Raw genomic sequence first — 18290 nt, 5'->3', positions numbered from 1 at the left:
CATTTTAACCACAATAGATTCAATGAAAACACCTGTCCCTTTTTTCTGGTGACTCCTGACACCCTCCGAATACGCTAACATTCGCTAACATTTTTCATCGATTTCTATTAATCTTTTGGGGAAATGAACATTATTAAATACAATAAAACTTTATACAAAATAAATGTTAAAAGTTATCGAAAAAACTCACGTATTCAGAGGGTGTCAGGAGTCACCAGAAAAAAGGACAGGTGTTTTCATTGAATCTATCGTGGTTAAAATGGAGTTTGAAGATATAATGCTTTGTATAGGAAGGTCCTGAAGGGGGAAATGAATATCAAATATCTAAATACTGAATGAAGAAATTCAAAAACTGTCCTGGGTGTTCCCAAAAGCTGATTAGACGATAAAATGGCAAAACTTTTTATTTTTATTTTTTCATTTTATTTTATTTTGTTTTTTTTTTTTTAAAGTGAAACACCCCTTTAAAGCATTCAATAATTCTGGGCGCCCAAATGGCTTAAAATGTGTGCTCTGTGTGTGTGCTCCGTCCGTGCAGGGTGCACGAGCTGGAGGAGCAGGTCAAGGACGCTGAGCTGCGGTCAGAGCAGAGTCTGGACGAGCAGCTGAGGAGACACAGAGAGACCTACAGCAAGATGGAGAGAGAGGGGAACCTGGAGATAGAGACGCTGAGCAACAGGTACACACACACAGGGGCGTCACAAGCAGGGGCAGCAGTAAACTGAGGTAAACAAGCAGTAAACTGAGGGTCCTTGAACTGAAAAAAAGTGTGAGAATCAAGGTTGAAATTGTAATTTACAATTGACACCAGCCTGTCTCGATGCAAGGGTTCTGCAATATCCGTTGTTGTCAGGGTGCCCGTTGTACTTCTCTGTCTACCTGCGTCCCTTTTATGCCATATATGGAGTTCCTTGATGTCATCAGTAAGTGGCCTATAACGTTTCAGGACAACAGGGACGTACGTGCAGAGAATGTTGGAGAGGCAGGGTCTGAAATATCTGAAAGGGCCTTTTGGTGAAAATAGTGAAAATTGCAGACCTCCAAGCTCACAAGGCGTCGCAGTGTGACGCGTTGTGAGCAGGGGCATAGTTCTGCCGATTTAAAATGACTCCAATACGGAACTAAAACTTCCTACAGCAAGATGGAGAGAGAGGGGAACCTGGAGATAGAGACGCTGAGCAACAGGTACACACACACAGGGGCGTCACAAGCAGGGGCATAGTTCTGCGATTTAACTCATATGCTGCTATGGCCGTCAATCCCGTAAAAATCCCGTTGTACCACCCTGCCACGCCCGTAAATCCGTAAATATTCCCGTTTTTGAAAAAAAAAGAAAAAAAAATGTAGTAGGCATGATAGCAGTCGCGAAATTGCATGTTTAACCCCCATGGCAACCCCATCTTTCAAACATGGCAGCCATCTTTGTTTATTTTAGGAAAACATAATGGCTGTTATCTCTTGAATGCCTGAACGGATTTCCATTCGGATTTTTTGGTTTGAAAGCTGTGAGCATGTGGACACACGTGGTGCATTAACTAGGCATGGGTGTGCATGATCCGTGCACTATGAATTACATGGAAGTCTATGGAGACGAATGGCAGTTAAAGAGTACGAAGGTATTGTTAAATGGCAGCAGTTGAGTTAAAATGACTCCAATACGGAGCTAAAACTTCCTATGACTGGCCGCTAGTTGCGCTGTTTCCCCCCCCCCCCCCCCCCCCCCCCCCCCGGGCCGATCGCAAAAAGAATTTCCGACCATTGGAATCCCGTTCATTTTCCCCTTTAGTTTTCTAACCTTAATTAACATTTTCATGAATACTGTATGGTTCCTATCGCTAGTTATCGCTAGCCTTTCAATCACCATCATATTCGTTTTGTCGAAATGTGGTCCAATGTATTTTAAAATGAATGATAAAGTTACGGGGGGGGGGGGGGGGGGGGGCGTGGGCAGCTAAACTAATACTAGCCGGCTATGTTCTTCTTCACACACACACACACACACACACACACACAGCACACACACACACACACACACACACACACAGTACATGTAAGGTGTGAGAAGAGAATAATACAATTAAAATAAAATAATACTAGATAAGAGCGGCCCTTCGGCCCGCTCACATCTAGTTGACATCACAGACTGTGATGTGTGTGTGTGTGCCTGTTAGTCCACCTTGGTGTGACATCACAGACTGTGGACTGGGAGTGCGCTGCTTGTCGACGCCCATTTGTGATGTAATTCGCATCACAGGACAAAGCCGCCAACAGGCCAAAATTTGGGAAAATATTTTAAACATTTGGGGATTATGAGAAGTAGAGACACATCTGAAGGTGATAAAGTTGATGTTGGGCAAGGTACATGCGTTATTGATTTTTGTATTATGTTTTTTAGACAATTGAACAACTGCTGAACGTGGAGTTAGAGATTGAACCACACACACACACTATTTTTGGGGTGATTCTAATAAAGGTAGTGGGATATAAAAAAGATATAATATTATAAAGAAGAAATGTAACAATAATCATGTGTGTGTGTGTGTGTGTGTGTGTGTGTGTGTGTGTGTGTGTGTGTGTGTGTGTGTGTGTGTGCGTGCGTGTGTGCGTGCGCGCGTGGCGTGCGTGCACGCGTGCGTGCGTGTGTGTGTGTGTGTGTGTGTGTGCGTGTGTGCGTGCATGCTCATCAGGGTACAGCAACTAGAGGACGAGAATGGAGAGATGAAGTTGAACGTGTGCAGACTCAAGTCCCAAACAGAGAAACTGGACCAGGTAGAGTGTGTGTGTGTGTGTGTGTGTGTGTGTGTGTGTGTGTGTGTGTGTGTGTGTGTGTGTGTGTGTGTGTGTGTGTGTGTGTGTGTGTGTGTGCAGGGGCGTCACAAGGGGTAGGAAAGTGGGACTGAGTTACCGGGGCCCAAGGTGGAGGGGGGCCCTAATAACTTTATCTATTGAAAAATAGCAGATATACAAGCTCACAGCGCGGCACCGAGTGCCGCGCTGCGAGCTTGTAGATCTGCTATTTTTGAAAAAGTTGTGAAAATGTGTGAAAATCTTTGAATAATATGCAATTTTTAAGCGAACATTTCTAACTAAAATTTTGCTTCTGGGGGGTCCCTGGAATGAAATATTTTGAGATCGGGGTCCGTGGCCAAATACATATCATCTTGGGGGGTCCTTGACATAGGTTTCTTGCACGCATTTTCAGGATTTTTTCAAAAATAGCAGATCTACAAGCTCGCAGCGCGGCACTCGGTGCCGCGCTGTGAGCTTGTATATCTGCTATTTTTTAATGGTTAAAGCACAGGGGCCCCACAGTGAATCCTTGTACCCGGGGCCCAGAATTTGGTGTGACGCCCCTGTGTGTGTGTGTGTGTGTGTGTGTGCGTGCGTGCGTGCGTGCGTGCGTGCGGACCCACAGAAAGAGTGAGCAGCAGAGACAACAGATCCAGCTGAGAAGAGAAGTAGAGAAACTATGCTATATGCTGCTGTCTTTTACTGACCTCTAGTGGTGGTTACGGGAGCTGTAGGCACTAATTGCCCATTCAATATCCATCACTGAAAAGTGAGCTTCTATTCATTGCATGACAAATGGGAAAAGTAGTCAATAAACATGCTAAATGTAGTTAAAGCCACCAAATAAAAAACATCCGTTTTTGAGCGGTGGTCTCCAACGCTCCTATACGTGGCCGTGTGTGTGTGTCTCCGTCCGTCCGTGTAGCCTGAACTTCCTAAACTTCGGCACGCTACTAGTCCCACAGTTTTGCCACCACACACTCGCGTCATATGTCAAATCGACCGGCTTACTCGGGAATCGTGTGCTAGTAACTTGCTAAGAGAAAGGTTCAATAGTTTAATTGATATTAATTTATTAGTGAATTAATTTCCCCATTGACTTATGGGAATCGCAAAAACTCACATTCAATTATTTGTCTCTCGCAAACCATAGGGGCTAGAGTTTCAAGACTTGGAGAGGAGGTTCATAATGATTTCAAGGATTAAATAAAAAATAATCGTGTCATTTGGCCGCATGGTGGCGCTATAACACCCCACTTTACGTTTTGCCCCGTAACTCTTGAACCGTAGATCGGAAAATTCTTTTTTCCCTGGATTCCTTGGGTCAAGACGCATCTCCCCATATAGGCCACGCCCATTTGCGCCAGGATAGATTTTCCGCCATCTTGAATTTTCTCCAAAACACACTTTTTGCTCCTTTTCCTACATATTTTCTTCAAATGTCACAAAAATCGGTACACATGATCTATGAGGTGGGTAAACCACCGCTCAGTTCACACGGGTGTGATTTTTTTTCTTTCTTTCTTTCTTTCTTTCTTTCTTTCTTTCTTTCTTTCTTTCTCTTAAATTCTTTCTGGAGGAAAAGACGAGTCGGGTGAAATTAGTTTTTGCAGCTGACTATGTTTTATAGCATTTTAGCTAGTGTGTGTGTGGGCAGCATCATCCCTGCTGACATGGGCACTTTCTTTTTATCCACCTTGATAATCAACCTACTCGTCCTCCTCATTGCTGTTGCTGTTTGCTATGGTGTGCAGGGGCGTCACAAGGGGTAGGAAGGTTAGACTGAGTTACTGGGGCCCAAGGTGGAGGGGGGCCCTAATAACTTTATTTATTGAAAAATAGCAGATATACAAGCTCACAGCGCGGCACCGAGTGCCGCGCTGCGAGCTTGTAGATCTGCTATTTTTGAAAAGTTGTGAAAATGTGTGAAAATCTTTGAATAATATGCAATTTTTAAGCGAACATTTCTAACTCACATTTTGCTTCTGGGGGTCCCTGGAACGAAATATTTTGAGATCGGGGTCCGTGGCCAAATACATATCATCTTGGGGGTCCTTGACATAGGTTTCTTGCACACATTTTCACGATTTTTCAAAAATAGCAGATCTACAAGCTCGCAGCGCGGCACTCGGTGCCGCGCTGTGAGCTTGTATATCTGCTATTTTTTAATAGTTAAAGCACAGGGGCCCCACAGTGAATCCTTGTACCCGGGGCCCAGAATTTGGTGTGACGCCCCTGATGGTGTGACACATCGATCCTCAACCCCCATACATACTTACATACACACACAATACGTTTCGGTGAAAAAAGGTTGGGGGTGAAGTAAAACGAGCTGAGGGGAGAGTCAGCGTCACAGCGCAGCACCGAGCTTGTAGATCTGCAATTTCTTTGCAAATCTTTGAATATATCTTTATATTCAAATGTATAACTCCTGGCCAGCCGGGGAGCCTGATGGAGGGGAAAGGAACTGGTTGGAATGACGTCCTTCCACGCGCTACGTCCAAACCCGGGAAATCCCCACTGTCAGGTGAAAAGAAGAAAGTTGGACTACTCATGCATAGAAGGAAGCATGAGGTCAGTCCGTTGTCTCCCCAGGCGCGGCAGAGGGAGAGCAGAGCCCAGGATTACATAGGCAATTGGCACTGGGTGAAAATTGGTTACAAAATCGCAGGACAAAAATGAACTCAAATATTTGCTTCTGGGGCGTTCCCTGATGCATACTATTTCAAGATGGGGGTTGGCGGCCATACATATAACTCTAGGGGTCCTTTGAACTCAGCAAATAAAGAAACTTTAGGATTTAGAAGACATTCTTTAGGTATTTGTCAGGTCTAAACGGGTGGTTAACCCATTTAGGCCTGAACACAATATGACGCAATATTGTATGCTTTAAATATTAAAAAAATAGCAGATATACAAGCTCACAGCGCGGCACCGAGTGCCGCGCTGCGAGCTTGTAGATCTGCTATTTTTGAAAGATTGTGAAAATTCGAATTTTCACCCGATTCTATAAGTGTCTTTTGAATCCTTCTAATTTTTTGAAAAACCCAATGTTTCTATGTCAGCAATCTGGCCAGCCATCGTCAAAGAAAAGGTCCTTTTCACTTAACTGGAGCTCAGTTAGTCTGTTCTCGAGAGATTACTATGTCAGTGGTTCTCATCATTTTTCATGTGAAGGACCCCCAAAATGATATTTATTTGGCCACGGACCCCCATCTCAAAATATCTAGTTCCAGGGACCACCCAAGAGGCAAAATTTGAGTTACAAACATTCGCTTTGAAAATACACATTTTCAAAGATTTGCAACACATTTTCACGACCTTTTTCAAAAATAGCAGATCTACAAGCTCGCAGCGCGGCACTCGGTGCCGCGCTGTGAGCTTGTATATCTGCTGTTTTTCACTGGTTAAAGCATTCAATAATTCTAGGCCTAAAATGGGTTAAGATGTGTGTCTGTTCTCCCCTGGCCGGTCCAGGAGAAGCAGAGGATGACAGACAAGCTGGAGGACACCGGCCTGAGACTGAAGGATGAGATGGACCTCTACAGGAGGATGATGGACAAGCTGTGGCACAACCGCCACCAGTTCCAGAAGGAGAAGGAGGCCATGCAGGAGGTGAAGCGCACGCACACAGGCACACGCACACACGCACGCATGCACGCACGCACGCACGCACCAGGGACATGCTGGGCCCCTGATTCGGCCTGGGAAAAAGAGTTGGAGAGGCCCTCATTGTGTGCTATAGAGAGAGATCCCTCTCTATAACTGCTACTTTGCCATTTCAGATCATGACAAGTGACAAGCCAGTGGGCCAATTACATGAGTTATATTTCGTCGTTGTCGGGTGGAAACCTTGTATGTCCAAAACCGTTTGTTTTGTATTTATCATTTTAAAAATGATTCAAACTATTGAAAACAGACGATCTACAAGTACACAACGCCTCACACTCGCACTGCTTGTAGATCAGCTGTTTTCACTACTTTTGTGCGACGGCCTTGTATGATGAAGCGATGCTTTACTTTGCGAAAAAAATTACACATTTGAAACTTGGGAGATACAAGGTTTCTGCCCGACAGTGACGATATATTACATTGAAGGACAACTTTTCTTTTTTTTTTTAAATATGAACGAGGGTTCATATTTTAGATTGTCTCTCTTCTTTCACGTGGAGAAGAAATAATACAAACGCGACGATCCGTGTGTAAGTTATGGTCCATAGAAAAACACGCAATCTGGGAAAAGAATCTGAGATAAATCCATTTTTCTGCAGCAAGGAGGAATACAAGTGGATGGACTGGGAGGATATCCTGACTACCCGTATTTTCCGGACTATAAGGCGCACTTAAAAGCCTTTAATTTTCTCAAAAAACTACAGTGCGGCTTATAGTCCAGTGCGCCTTATATATATTATGGATCATTCATTGACATTGACATTCCCTTTAGCACAGCTCCATCTGTTGGATGCATAACGCAACGGTAGCGTCTATTATGTGCGCCTTATAGTCAGGTGCGCCTTATATATGAAAACAGTTTGAAAATAGACCATTCATTGACAGTGCGCCTTATAGTCAGGTGCGCCTTATAGTCCAGAAAATACTGTACATTATTTTCGCGAGAATGACCTCAAAAGTTTGCCGGACTACGCACAGTTTTGGTGGCACACACTCGAGTCATATGTCAAATCGACCGGCTTCATCCGGAATCATACTCTTGCATTTTGCTAAGAGATACACTGTATAGTTTAATGTATTAGTTAATTGTGGGCTCGCCTGAAAGGCGAGAACACTATGTTATCTTCATTATTTATATAGTGACTTCCGTCGCAGACAGCACAAAGGCCAATGAGGTGCAATTGAGGTGTGGAAAATCGGGGAGTGGTGTTAGCTGGAGTATTGGTTGAGCTTCACATGACAGTTAGCACGCTGCAGAGTACGAGCGAGCCCACACTGTTTCGTAGGAACAGTATTTCTAGTTATTAATTATTTTCCCCCAATGACTTTAATAGGAGGCGAAAAAAAGAAGAAGAAAAAAAGGCGCGTCACGGCAACCACACTTGCAATTTCCTAGAATTGCATCTTTCTACAAAGTGGTGTGCTTAGTATTCATGTGCATAGTGAATGACATGTATTGTCAATTTGTCATGGCTACTTACACCAGTCCCTACAGCAGGGTTCCCCAATTAGTTTTCCCCAAGGGCCGAATCATGTCTAGGGTACCAAGCCGAGGGCCACGACATTGAATTATGTCTAGGGTACCAAGCCGAGGGCCACAACATTGAATCATGTCTAGGGTACCAAGCCGAGGGCCACAGCATTGTAGGGGGGCGACGGTGGCGTTCCGGCTACTCCAGCGACAGTTCAGATATCGTTGTTGTCGGGTGAAAATCTTGTATGTCCAAAACCGTTCGTTTTGCATTTATCATTTTAAAAATGATTTAAACTAGTGAAAACAGCCGATCTACAAGCACACAACGCCTCGCGATGAGAGGCGTTGCGTGCTTGTAGAGCTGTTTTCACTACTTTTGTGCGACGGCCTTGTATGATGAAGCTGGGCTTTACTTTGCGAAAGAACATACAAATTCGGAGATACAAGATTTCCACCCGAGAACGACGATATACTAGTGTTGTTGCTGCTCTTATACCACCATTATTACTGGGGTTGGTGGGGGCCTGACAGTAGCACCCCGCGGGCCGCAAATGGCCCGCGGGCCGCCCTACAGTCTATGTTTATTGTATTTTGCCCATTTGTATGTGTGCACATTCTATAATACCGTAGTTGACTTCTGACCTGAACTACTGTGTGTGTGTGTGTGTGTGTGTGTGTGTGTGTGTGTGTGTGTGTGTGTGTGTGTGTGTGTGTGTGTGTGTGTGTGTGTGTGTGTGTGTGTGCGTGCGTGTGTGTGTGCCTGCGTGCCTGCCTGCCTGCCTGCCTGCCTGCCTGCCTGCCTGCCTGCCTGCCTGCTTGCGTGCGTGCGTGTGTGCATATACTGTATGTGCAGCTGATCGATGACCTGCGTCGGGAGCTGAACCACCTCCAGATGTTCAAGCTGGAGACGGAGCACCCGGGTCAGGGCCGGAACACCAAGAGCAGAGAGCTGGAACTGGAGCACGAGGTCAAGAGACTCAAACAGGTCAGGACCGACACACCATGCATAGAGCAGTGGTTCTCAACCTGTGGGTGGGGAAAATGTGCGCAAATCTTTGAATATATGTATTTTTTAAGTGAACATTTGTAACTCAAATTTTGCTTCTGGGGGGGTCCCTGGAACTAAATATTTTGAGATGGGGGGTCCTTGACATGAAAAGGTTTGAGCATCACTGACATGGAAACATAGGTTTCTTGGCACACAGTTTCAGGATTTTTTTCAAAAAATAGCAGATCTACAAGCTCGCAGAGCTTGTATATCTGCTATTTTTCAATAGTTAAGATTCATGGGGGGGGGGGGGGCCGCAGTGAATCCTTGTGGGTCCCCAAATTATTTTGGGGGGGTCCCCAGATGATTGACTTAATGTGCAACATTGTTTTCTCACTCAACGGTAAACAAACCGACATCAAGTTTAAGTTTATAGAGGGTATTTGCACATTTCTAAAGTGACAATTTAAGGACTTTTTAATACCTCTAAACTTACAATTTAAACGTTGGCCAAATGGTCAAATATTAGAGGTAGAAATTGTGAAAATAACAGATCTACATGCTCACAACGCTTGCGAGCCTGTAGGTCTGCTATTTTCACAACAGAACCGTGTTATACAAAATATAATGCCTCAACTCCATCAGGGTGGGTGGGTGGGGGGGGGGTCCCCAGTTAAAACATGATTATTTTGGGGGTCGCGGCCTGAAAAGGTTGAGAACCACTGGTATGGAGGGTATGCACGTCCACCGGGACACCCCCCCCCCCCCCCCCCCCCCAATCTAGACTGAGTGGCAAAACATGGAGCAGCACGGAGCATTGGAGTTTGGAAGTGCTAGTTGCAAATCACTCAACGGTCCTGCATACCACCTGTTTCTAAATTACACATAATGCAGGAGGCAGCAGGATGTTGTGTTGTTGAAAACGAGCGCCTCCAAACTCTGACACTTGGAAAAACAATCCCCTGCACAGAATGTCTTGACAGAAAGAAGCTCATAACATGCCTATGGTGGATTTTTATGAAACAAAGACTTTGTAGATAGGATGATAGTTCAAGCTTTTAGTACAGCCGCAATGTTGGTGAGTTTAACTTTGTTTGATACAATCAGAAAGGACTTTTCTGTTTGGATGTATGGGCTGTCAATGGCAGGAATTAGCTTTTTGCCACTCAGTAGGCGTTCCCACATAACTTCTAGCAACAGCGATGTCACGCGCCTACCCTCTATTGTCTGTGAACCTGTTTAGACATGGTGTGTTAGAGATGGGACGATTGAACATGTAGATCGGCTATTTTCACAATAGAACTGTGTTAAACGAAATGTAACGCCAACTCTTAGTGCAGTTAATCGAGTCTTTTGAACGGCTCTTTGAAACAAACAATGGGATCCGGTTAGCAGTAGGGAGTCGTTCCAAATGTTCTTTACTTGTGTAAACCTATCAACACTGCAATGTAGAAATACTCTGCCACAAGTAGAAGTTTGGAATTAAAATGTACTTGAGTAAAAGTGCAAAAATATTGGTATCAAAATACACGAGCTCCGGCTCAAAGGCTAACTTCGTTTTTGTACAACAAGGGTTCATATTTTAGGATAAAAGAAATGATGAGTGTTAAAATTTTTCATTTACTTCTTTCTATCGTTTTAGTGATTTTGATTTGCATGCATGTTGGGGCAAGTGGCTAAATATGTATTTTTAGCCACAATAAGCCCATTCCCAAGATGCACCGCAATCTGTCATGGTCAGATGTGACTTATGGGGGCTGGTGTAAATAGTAACAAAGAAAGTGTCAGCTTATTGTTTCTAAAAATACATATTTAGCCACTTGTACGCATGCCCCCAACCACTGAAATCAAAATATTAAAATGGCTAAAATTATAGAAAGCAGTAACTGAAAACATTTTAACACTCATCTTCTCTTTTCTCGAATTATAATCTAAAATATGAACCCTTGTAAAAAAAAGAAAGAAAATAATAATAACCATGCATTTAAAAAGTATTTATGTCATATTGTTTATGTCCCAAAAACGTTTTTCAAAAGGTTTGAGGCTAAATTACCACTCCTGAATAGAGAGCCTCTCTCATTTTTGAGTGGCTCTCAGAGCATTTCAGCTGCAGTACCCCCCCCCCCCCCCCCCCCAAATCTTTTTGAAAAAAAAAATGTTTTTAGAAAAAAAAAAAAAAGAAAAAAAAACGGCCGATGATGACGTCACAATCGGCAGCAAATCTGGACAGCCTGTTTTAAGAACCCGTGGGATACTTTTAACCTTTGCCTTCTCAAAACCAGAGAAAGACACAACGGTCAGAAATGGGACTTTGTGAGGATAGAAGGTGCTAGTGGGACCCCAAAAAAATGGTTTTAAAATAGAAAAAGTGAAATTTCATGGTGTATCACCTTTAAAGAACCATAAATCCCATCTTTATGGCGTGTCACTTTAGATTTGAACCACTTTAACCATTATTCTATGCTTTAACTATTTTAAATGCGAGGTTGTAGATCTGCGATCTTTGAAAAAAAATCTAGCTCCGTTCCGCGATTTGTTTTGTCTCCCTGCATCACAGTCTTGGAAATGATTCAGTTGACTCGAATTTCTGAACGTCCGTTGTGACGTAGGCGACGTCGCCGCTGATTGGATGTTTTTCCAACGAATCAGAGTAGGGTTAGGGTAGCCAGCCAATCAATACAGCCAGCCAATACACACTGGTGTATTTGTCCCGCCCCTCACCACAGACCAATAAGAAGCCATGGTTGGATTCCACTCGTTTTCCCTGTCCCACCTCAAAACTTTTCTCAAACTTTTTCATGTCAAGGACCCCCAAAATTACATGTTTTTGGCGAGAAGCAAGTATTTCAGTTACAAAAGTTAGCTTTAAAAAATATATATATTCAAAGATTAGCAAAAAAAAAAAAAAAAAAAAAAACACGATTGTCACACCTCAGCTTTTTTCTTTCAATTTAACACATTTACCTTTATTCACTTTGTGTACTATGTTATTTTTAATATTTCTATTTCATTTAGACAGATGAGATTCTAGGTGTGATGTCTGCCATGCTATCCTTGTTACCTTGTAGCACCTAATCGTTTTCTTGGCATTCTATTTCCTCAACCAATTACCCTGTTTATTGACTACTAGGGTGCACTCTTGCATGTCTGCTAAATTTTAATTAGATGGAGGGGAAGTAACCCAATTAACAGAACAACAACCTTACATATTCCACCACAATCTGCCAGTGTATATATCGTTGCTGTCGGGTAGAAACCTCTCATCTCCATATTCTATCGTTTTGTGTTTTTTGGTAAATGAATGCCCTGCTTGATCATACTACACAAAAGCAGGGGTGTCGCACCAGATTCTGGGCCCTGGGTACAAGGATTCACTGTGGGCCCCCCATGCATGTTCTTCATAGCGGGAACCCATTTAGACCGGGAACGCATTATTATTGCGTTAATGTGTGCTTTAACTATTGGAAAATAGCAGATTTGCGAGCTTGTAGATCTGCTACATTTGTGCAAGTCTTTGAATATTTCAAATTTCAAAAACTATGTTTCTATGTCAGTGGTGCTCAAACTTTTTCATGCGAAGGACCCTCATCTCAAGATATTTAGTTCCAGGGACCCCCCAGAAGCAAAAATCTGAGTTGTCCGCTTAAAAAATACATATATTCAAAGATTTGCACACATTTTCACAAATTTTCAAAAATAGCAGATATACAACCATGCAGCGTGGCACTCGGTGCCGCGTTGTGAGCTTGTATATCAGTATTTTTCTATAACTCAGTCCCACTCCCCCCCATCTTGTGACGCACCTGACAGCAACACACAAAAGTATCTAAAGTAGAGCAGGGGTTCCCAAACTATTTAGTCTGAGGGCACCCCATGAATATTTTTATTAATCCGAGGCACCCCTACATTATAATTTTCACTCTCAGCACCAAATATTGATATCGTCGTTGTCGGGTGGAAACCTTGTATGTCCAAAACCGTTCGTTTTGTATTTATCATCTATAAAATGTACTAAACTAGTGAAAACAGCCGATCTACAAGCACACAACACCTTGCATCGCGAGGCGTTGTGTGCTTGTAGATCGTCTGTTTTCACTAGTTTTGTGCGACAGTCTTGTATGATGAAGCAGGGCTTTGCTTTACCAAAAGACGTACACATTTGAAACTTGGAGATATAAGGTTTCTGCCTGACAGTGACGATATTTTAGTGATTATGTTGCGAGGAAAACATTGAGATAATAGCCATTTTGGTTAGAACTGACTGAAAATAACTTTGTACTTCAAGTTTAAAATGATACTAAATATTCTTTCAAGTGTCCAAATAAATTCCAAATATTATCACATGATCTCATTACCGTCACCCACTTTGAAAACCACTGTTGTAGAGAAGAGAAGGTTTCAACCCGACAGACAGTATTCTAGCAGTATAGATTATACCAGTACACACAGATTCTACAAGTATACACTCATAATCCAACATCATACAGATTTTACTAGTATACTTGTTTGATTGATTGAATAACTTATCAGAAGTTTGCATGGGAAAGGGTACAGTTTCATGACAGTATAGTTCACTGGTACAAGGTCAACCTAAAGGATACGCTCAGGAAAGCATAATGCTTATTTACATTGAGATCCTTTAAAAAAAACTCATATGACATTGAATGACAGACATATAGAACAGGGGTTTTCAAAGTGGGTGACGGGGCACCCTGGGGTGCCGTGACGGCAGTCCAGGGGTGCCGCGAGATCATTTGATAATATTTGGAATGTATTTGGACACTTGAAAAAATATTTAGTATCATTTTAAACTTGAAGTACGTTATTTTCAGTCAGTTCTAACCAAAATGGCTATTATCTCAATGTTTTCCTTGCAACATAATCACTAAAATATTGTCACTGACAGGCAGAAACCTTGTATCTCCAAGTTTCAAATGTGTACGTCTTTTGCTAAAGCAAAGCCCTGCTTCATCATACAAGACAGTCGCACATCGCGAGGCGTTGTGTGCTTGTAGATCGGCTGATTTCACTAGTTTAGTACATTTTATAGAGGATAAATACAAAACGAATGGTTTTGGACATACAAGGTTTCCACCCGACAACAACGATATGCTATAAATATAAGGTGCTGGGAGTGAGAATTGTACTGTAGGGGTGCCTCGGATTAAAGATAATATTTATGGGGTGCCCTGAGACAATAGAACACAGTATTATGCAGGAAAAAAAGAAGTAGAAAAAAAAAACAAAAAAAACACGATGAAAAAATAAATGGTATTTACAATAGAAAGGTCAGGGAGAAGTAAGGTTAGGCTAAGTTTATTGTTACCAGTTTCTAGTAGCAGCCACCTGTAAGTGGCTTTTCAGAGCGTTTTTAACGGAAGTTAGGGATTTACACTCCTTTATGGCCTTCGGTAGGGCGTTCATCATTTTAGCGGTATAGCAGGAGAACAAATTTGACCCCTTGTTTGAGCCAAATCTGGTTTCAACATGATCTGTGGAGCTGCACGCCTCTGGTGTTGTAATTGTGGACCTGTACACGGCCATTTTGGGTCTTATAGATGATAAGACAAGCATCTCTGTGTATGAGCAGGAGGTAAGCAGTTTTGTACAGTGGTGTGAGGGCCATCACCTCACTGTTAACAAAAAAAAAAAAAAAAAAAAAAAAAAGGTTTTCGATCCAGGTCATGTGGTGGACCACACTCCATTACTCATAAACAATGTCAATATTGCTCAGGTCGATTCATACAAATACTTGGGCGTGCATATTGACAGCAAGTTATCATGGGATGTCCATGTTAATCATGATCCAGCAGCGACTTCACTTTCTCCGTAGGCTCAGGGTGTTTGGTGTACAGCAGAGAGCGATGCTGCTTTTCTATCATGCTGTGATCGAGAGTATTTTCCGTTATACAATTTGTGTGTGTTTTGGTAATTTGACTGTGATAAGCGGAGCACACACTGGACGCGGACGGCTGCGCAGCGTCGCGTCACGGTATCGACGCACATGAAGTGTGCGTCGACAAGCTAACAATGGTGTTAGCTTGTCAGTTGCCACCATTGGTGTGTGAATGTGGGAAGTGAGGACGCTGGCGTTGACTGTTCGCCGCTTCACCTCCCAATGTATGAATGAATGGACCATTGTAAGCGCTTTGAGTTCGCAACTTGCTTAGAAAAGCGCTATAAAAATGCAATTCATTATTATTATCATTATTAAGTGCCGCACGGTAACCCCAACTGGATGCGGCGCGCTGCCACACAGCACATCCATTTCCCCGGTGGGGAGAACCATGGGAGAACATGTTCAACGCGCGGCAACGCTGGAAAAATAGAACAGTGGCGTATCGGCGCGGCAGGCGAGGCGCCAGAGCCGCGACTGCGCGCGTCTGACGCCGCCGGTGTGGGTCAGTTCATTGAAAATAATGGGGCCGTATGTTTTGACGCGGCGCCTCCGCGCCGCCTCCGCGTCCAGTGTGTGTTCCCCTATAGACTAGCTCGGATTGCATTGAAGGTGATGGGTGTGAGGGAGCACCCCACCCTTCAAGCGATATTTGAGGAAAGTGTAGTTAAGAAAGCTAAGAGAATAATTCCTGACCCCTCTCATGTCCTCCATTCAGCCACAGAATACGAACTGCTACCCTCTGGTAGACGTTATAGAGTCCCAGTTAAAAACAAGAAAAGACATCTGAACAGATACAAATACTCATCCATTCCCATATCCATTACTCTGCTAAACTCAGGCCGTTAGTAGGGTGTGATGACTCTAGTGTAATGTACTGTAATGTATGCACTTGACCTGTATGTCAGCACTGTGTGTTGTGCACTATTCGTTGTAATTTACTTTCTTTCTGCCTGTCCTGTCCTGTTGTATGTTATGTAGCAGCCTGCATGTCCAAGACAACTTTCCCTCGGGACCAAATAAATTAATCTTGAATCTTGAATCTTGATCTACACATGTAACCAACACTGTACAGAATAAAGAATGAAAAATCGACTGAGGATATTAACACGTCATCTTCTGACTGTCGCCTCCAGGAGAACTTCAAGCTGCGAGACCAGAACGACGACCTCAACGGTCAGATCCTCAGCCTGAGCCTCTACGAGGCCAAGAACCTGTTTGCCTGTCACACCAAGGCTCAGTCTCTGGCTGCCGAGATCGACAACGCCAGCAGAGACGAGGTTATTGAATGACTGAATACTTTATTAACCCATTTAGAACGGGTACACATTATTGTGTATCATTATTTCATGCTTTAAATATTGAAAGATAGCAGATATACAAGCTCGCAGCGCGGCACTAGCTTGTAGATCTGCTATTTTTGAAAAATCGTGAAATTTGAATTTTGACCCGATTCTATAAAGCCTCTATCAGAGTCTGCGGTGAAGAGCTATCCACCGCAAATTTGAGGTGAAAAGCTTTCCACCTCAAGTTAGAAAATAAGTGCAGGCCATCATAGTCCGCCACGGCCCACGGTGAAGTCCTTTACCCCGACCAATACCTCGACCAACCAGTGAACGGGGTGAAGAGCCTGTCTGTCTGATAGTAAAAACAGAGGGATGTGTCGGGACTCGCGGTGGAAAGCTCTTCACCGCGAGGAATGACGTAACGTTGTAGTTTTATGACTCAAAAAGACTACACCGCGGTGGATAGCCTTCCACCGCGGTGCCGACTCTGATAGAGGCTTAAGTGTCTTTTGAATCCTTCTGTTATGAATCCTTGATCCTTGTTTGAATCCTTCTGTTATCCTTATGTTTCTATGTCAGCAATCTGGCCAGCCATCGTCAAAGAAAAGGTCCTTTTTTTTTGGGACCACCCAGAAGCAACATTTGAGTTACAAATGTTCGCTTTGAAAATACATATATTCAAAGATTTGCACACATTTTCACAACTTTTTTCCCAAAAATAGCAGATCTACAAGCTCACAGTGCTGCGCTGTGAGCTTGTATATCTGCTATTTTTCAATACTTAAAGCATTCAATAATTCTAGGCCTAAATGTTAACGGTTTACAAAAAGTGCAGTGGTACGATTACACAATGACGCCAAAAGGATTTAACACAAGAAGCCCAGAGGGCTTGTTTGGTCACGTGTGGTCCTGTGTATTCAATTCACCAAGACATTTAAAGATGTAGTAGAGGTAGAACAAATGTAACTCCATGTGTGTTCCAAATCTGGGTTGAACGAGCCCTACTTTGTAAGCAGTGTTGGGCAATATTACTCAGGAGAGTAATATGTTATTACATATTACTCCTTAAATAAAGCAATACTATTATATTACTTGTTACTTGAAATCAATAGTACTATATTACATATTATATTACTTTTGACAATATTTTTAGGAGAGTCACCAATCTGGCAAAATGTCTAAAAACATATAGCAGTAATCTCTCTAGACCTTTTTAAACAAAATGTTTAAAAAAAAAAACAGCCAACAAAACCAGAGTAAGAGTAATTTTCTTTTTTTTGTAATATGGTGTAATATTAGTGGCAGAATAATCCCGTAGTTGGCAGAATAATCCCGTAGTGTGGTACCGGTGCCATGGCATTAGTCCGAAGGTTCATTAGTCCGAATCTGTTAAGAATACTATGCCTAACTCTAACCCTAAACCTAACCTCAGTAGCCCTAACTAAATTCGGACTAATGAACCTTCGGACAAATGAACCTTCGGACTTATGGGCAGTCCCCTACTACACTACAGGTTAATGGGTAAAGTAGTAGTTGCTGACCAACCCTGTTTATAAGTCTGCTAAATGGCTAATGTGTAGATGGAAATGTTAAATCTCTTCTCTTCTCTTCTCTTCTCTTCTCTTCTCTTCTCTTCTCTTCTCTCTCTCTCTCTCTCTCTCTCTCTCTCTCTCTCTCTCTCTCTCTCTCTCTCTCTCTCTCTCTCTCTCTCTCTCTCTCCAGCTGGTGGACGCCCTTAAGGAGCAGGAGGAGATCAACTACCGTCTGAGGCAGTACATGGACAAGATCATCCTGGCCATACTCGACCATAACCCCTCCATCCTGGAGATCAAACAATAGAGACAACACACACACACACACACACACACACACACACACACACACACACTAGGGATGGGACGATATGAACATTTCATGTCACGATTATTGTGACCAAAGAGATCACGATTTACGATATTATCATGATAATCAAAATCCATTATTCTGGGGCGGAACATTTGCCAAACATTTGCAGATCTACAAGCTCACTTTTTGGCAAAAACATTTTATCGAAAGTAAAAAAAGAAAAAAAGAAAAGACTATGAAGTACGTATATTATAAGTACCTTTTACCAATTATAGAGGGTTTAAGTGGTACCGGATTAAAGGACAAATTCATATTTTAGATTGTAATTAAAGAATATAA

General features: G+C 42.8%; 1 protein-coding gene across 1 annotated transcript in view; it reads left to right on the top strand.

Moving 5' to 3' along the window:
- Window positions 1-17945, top strand: part of rab11fip4a (RAB11 family interacting protein 4 (class II) a) — a gene marked incomplete at both ends in the record, with an annotated part of 140162 nt that extends 122217 nt beyond the window's left edge. Inside the window, 6 exons of the mRNA XM_080723417.1 lie at window positions 539-679; window positions 2688-2769; window positions 6268-6405; window positions 8790-8921; window positions 15957-16100; window positions 17829-17945. Coding sequence (XP_080579543.1) covers window positions 539-679; window positions 2688-2769; window positions 6268-6405; window positions 8790-8921; window positions 15957-16100; window positions 17829-17945 — 754 coding nt within the window. The remainder of the gene's footprint in view (window positions 1-538; window positions 680-2687; window positions 2770-6267; window positions 6406-8789; window positions 8922-15956; window positions 16101-17828) is intronic.
- Between the last annotated feature and the right edge of the window lie 345 nt (window positions 17946-18290).

The sequence above is a fragment of the Nannobrachium achirus genome, assembly GCF_963921795.1.
Source record: "Nannobrachium achirus genome assembly, chromosome: 4".
Classification (NCBI taxonomy): domain Eukaryota; kingdom Metazoa; phylum Chordata; class Actinopteri; order Myctophiformes; family Myctophidae; genus Nannobrachium; species Nannobrachium achirus.
The sequence above is the reverse complement of the archived record's forward strand: the minus strand, read 5'-3'. Positions and strand labels throughout refer to the sequence as shown.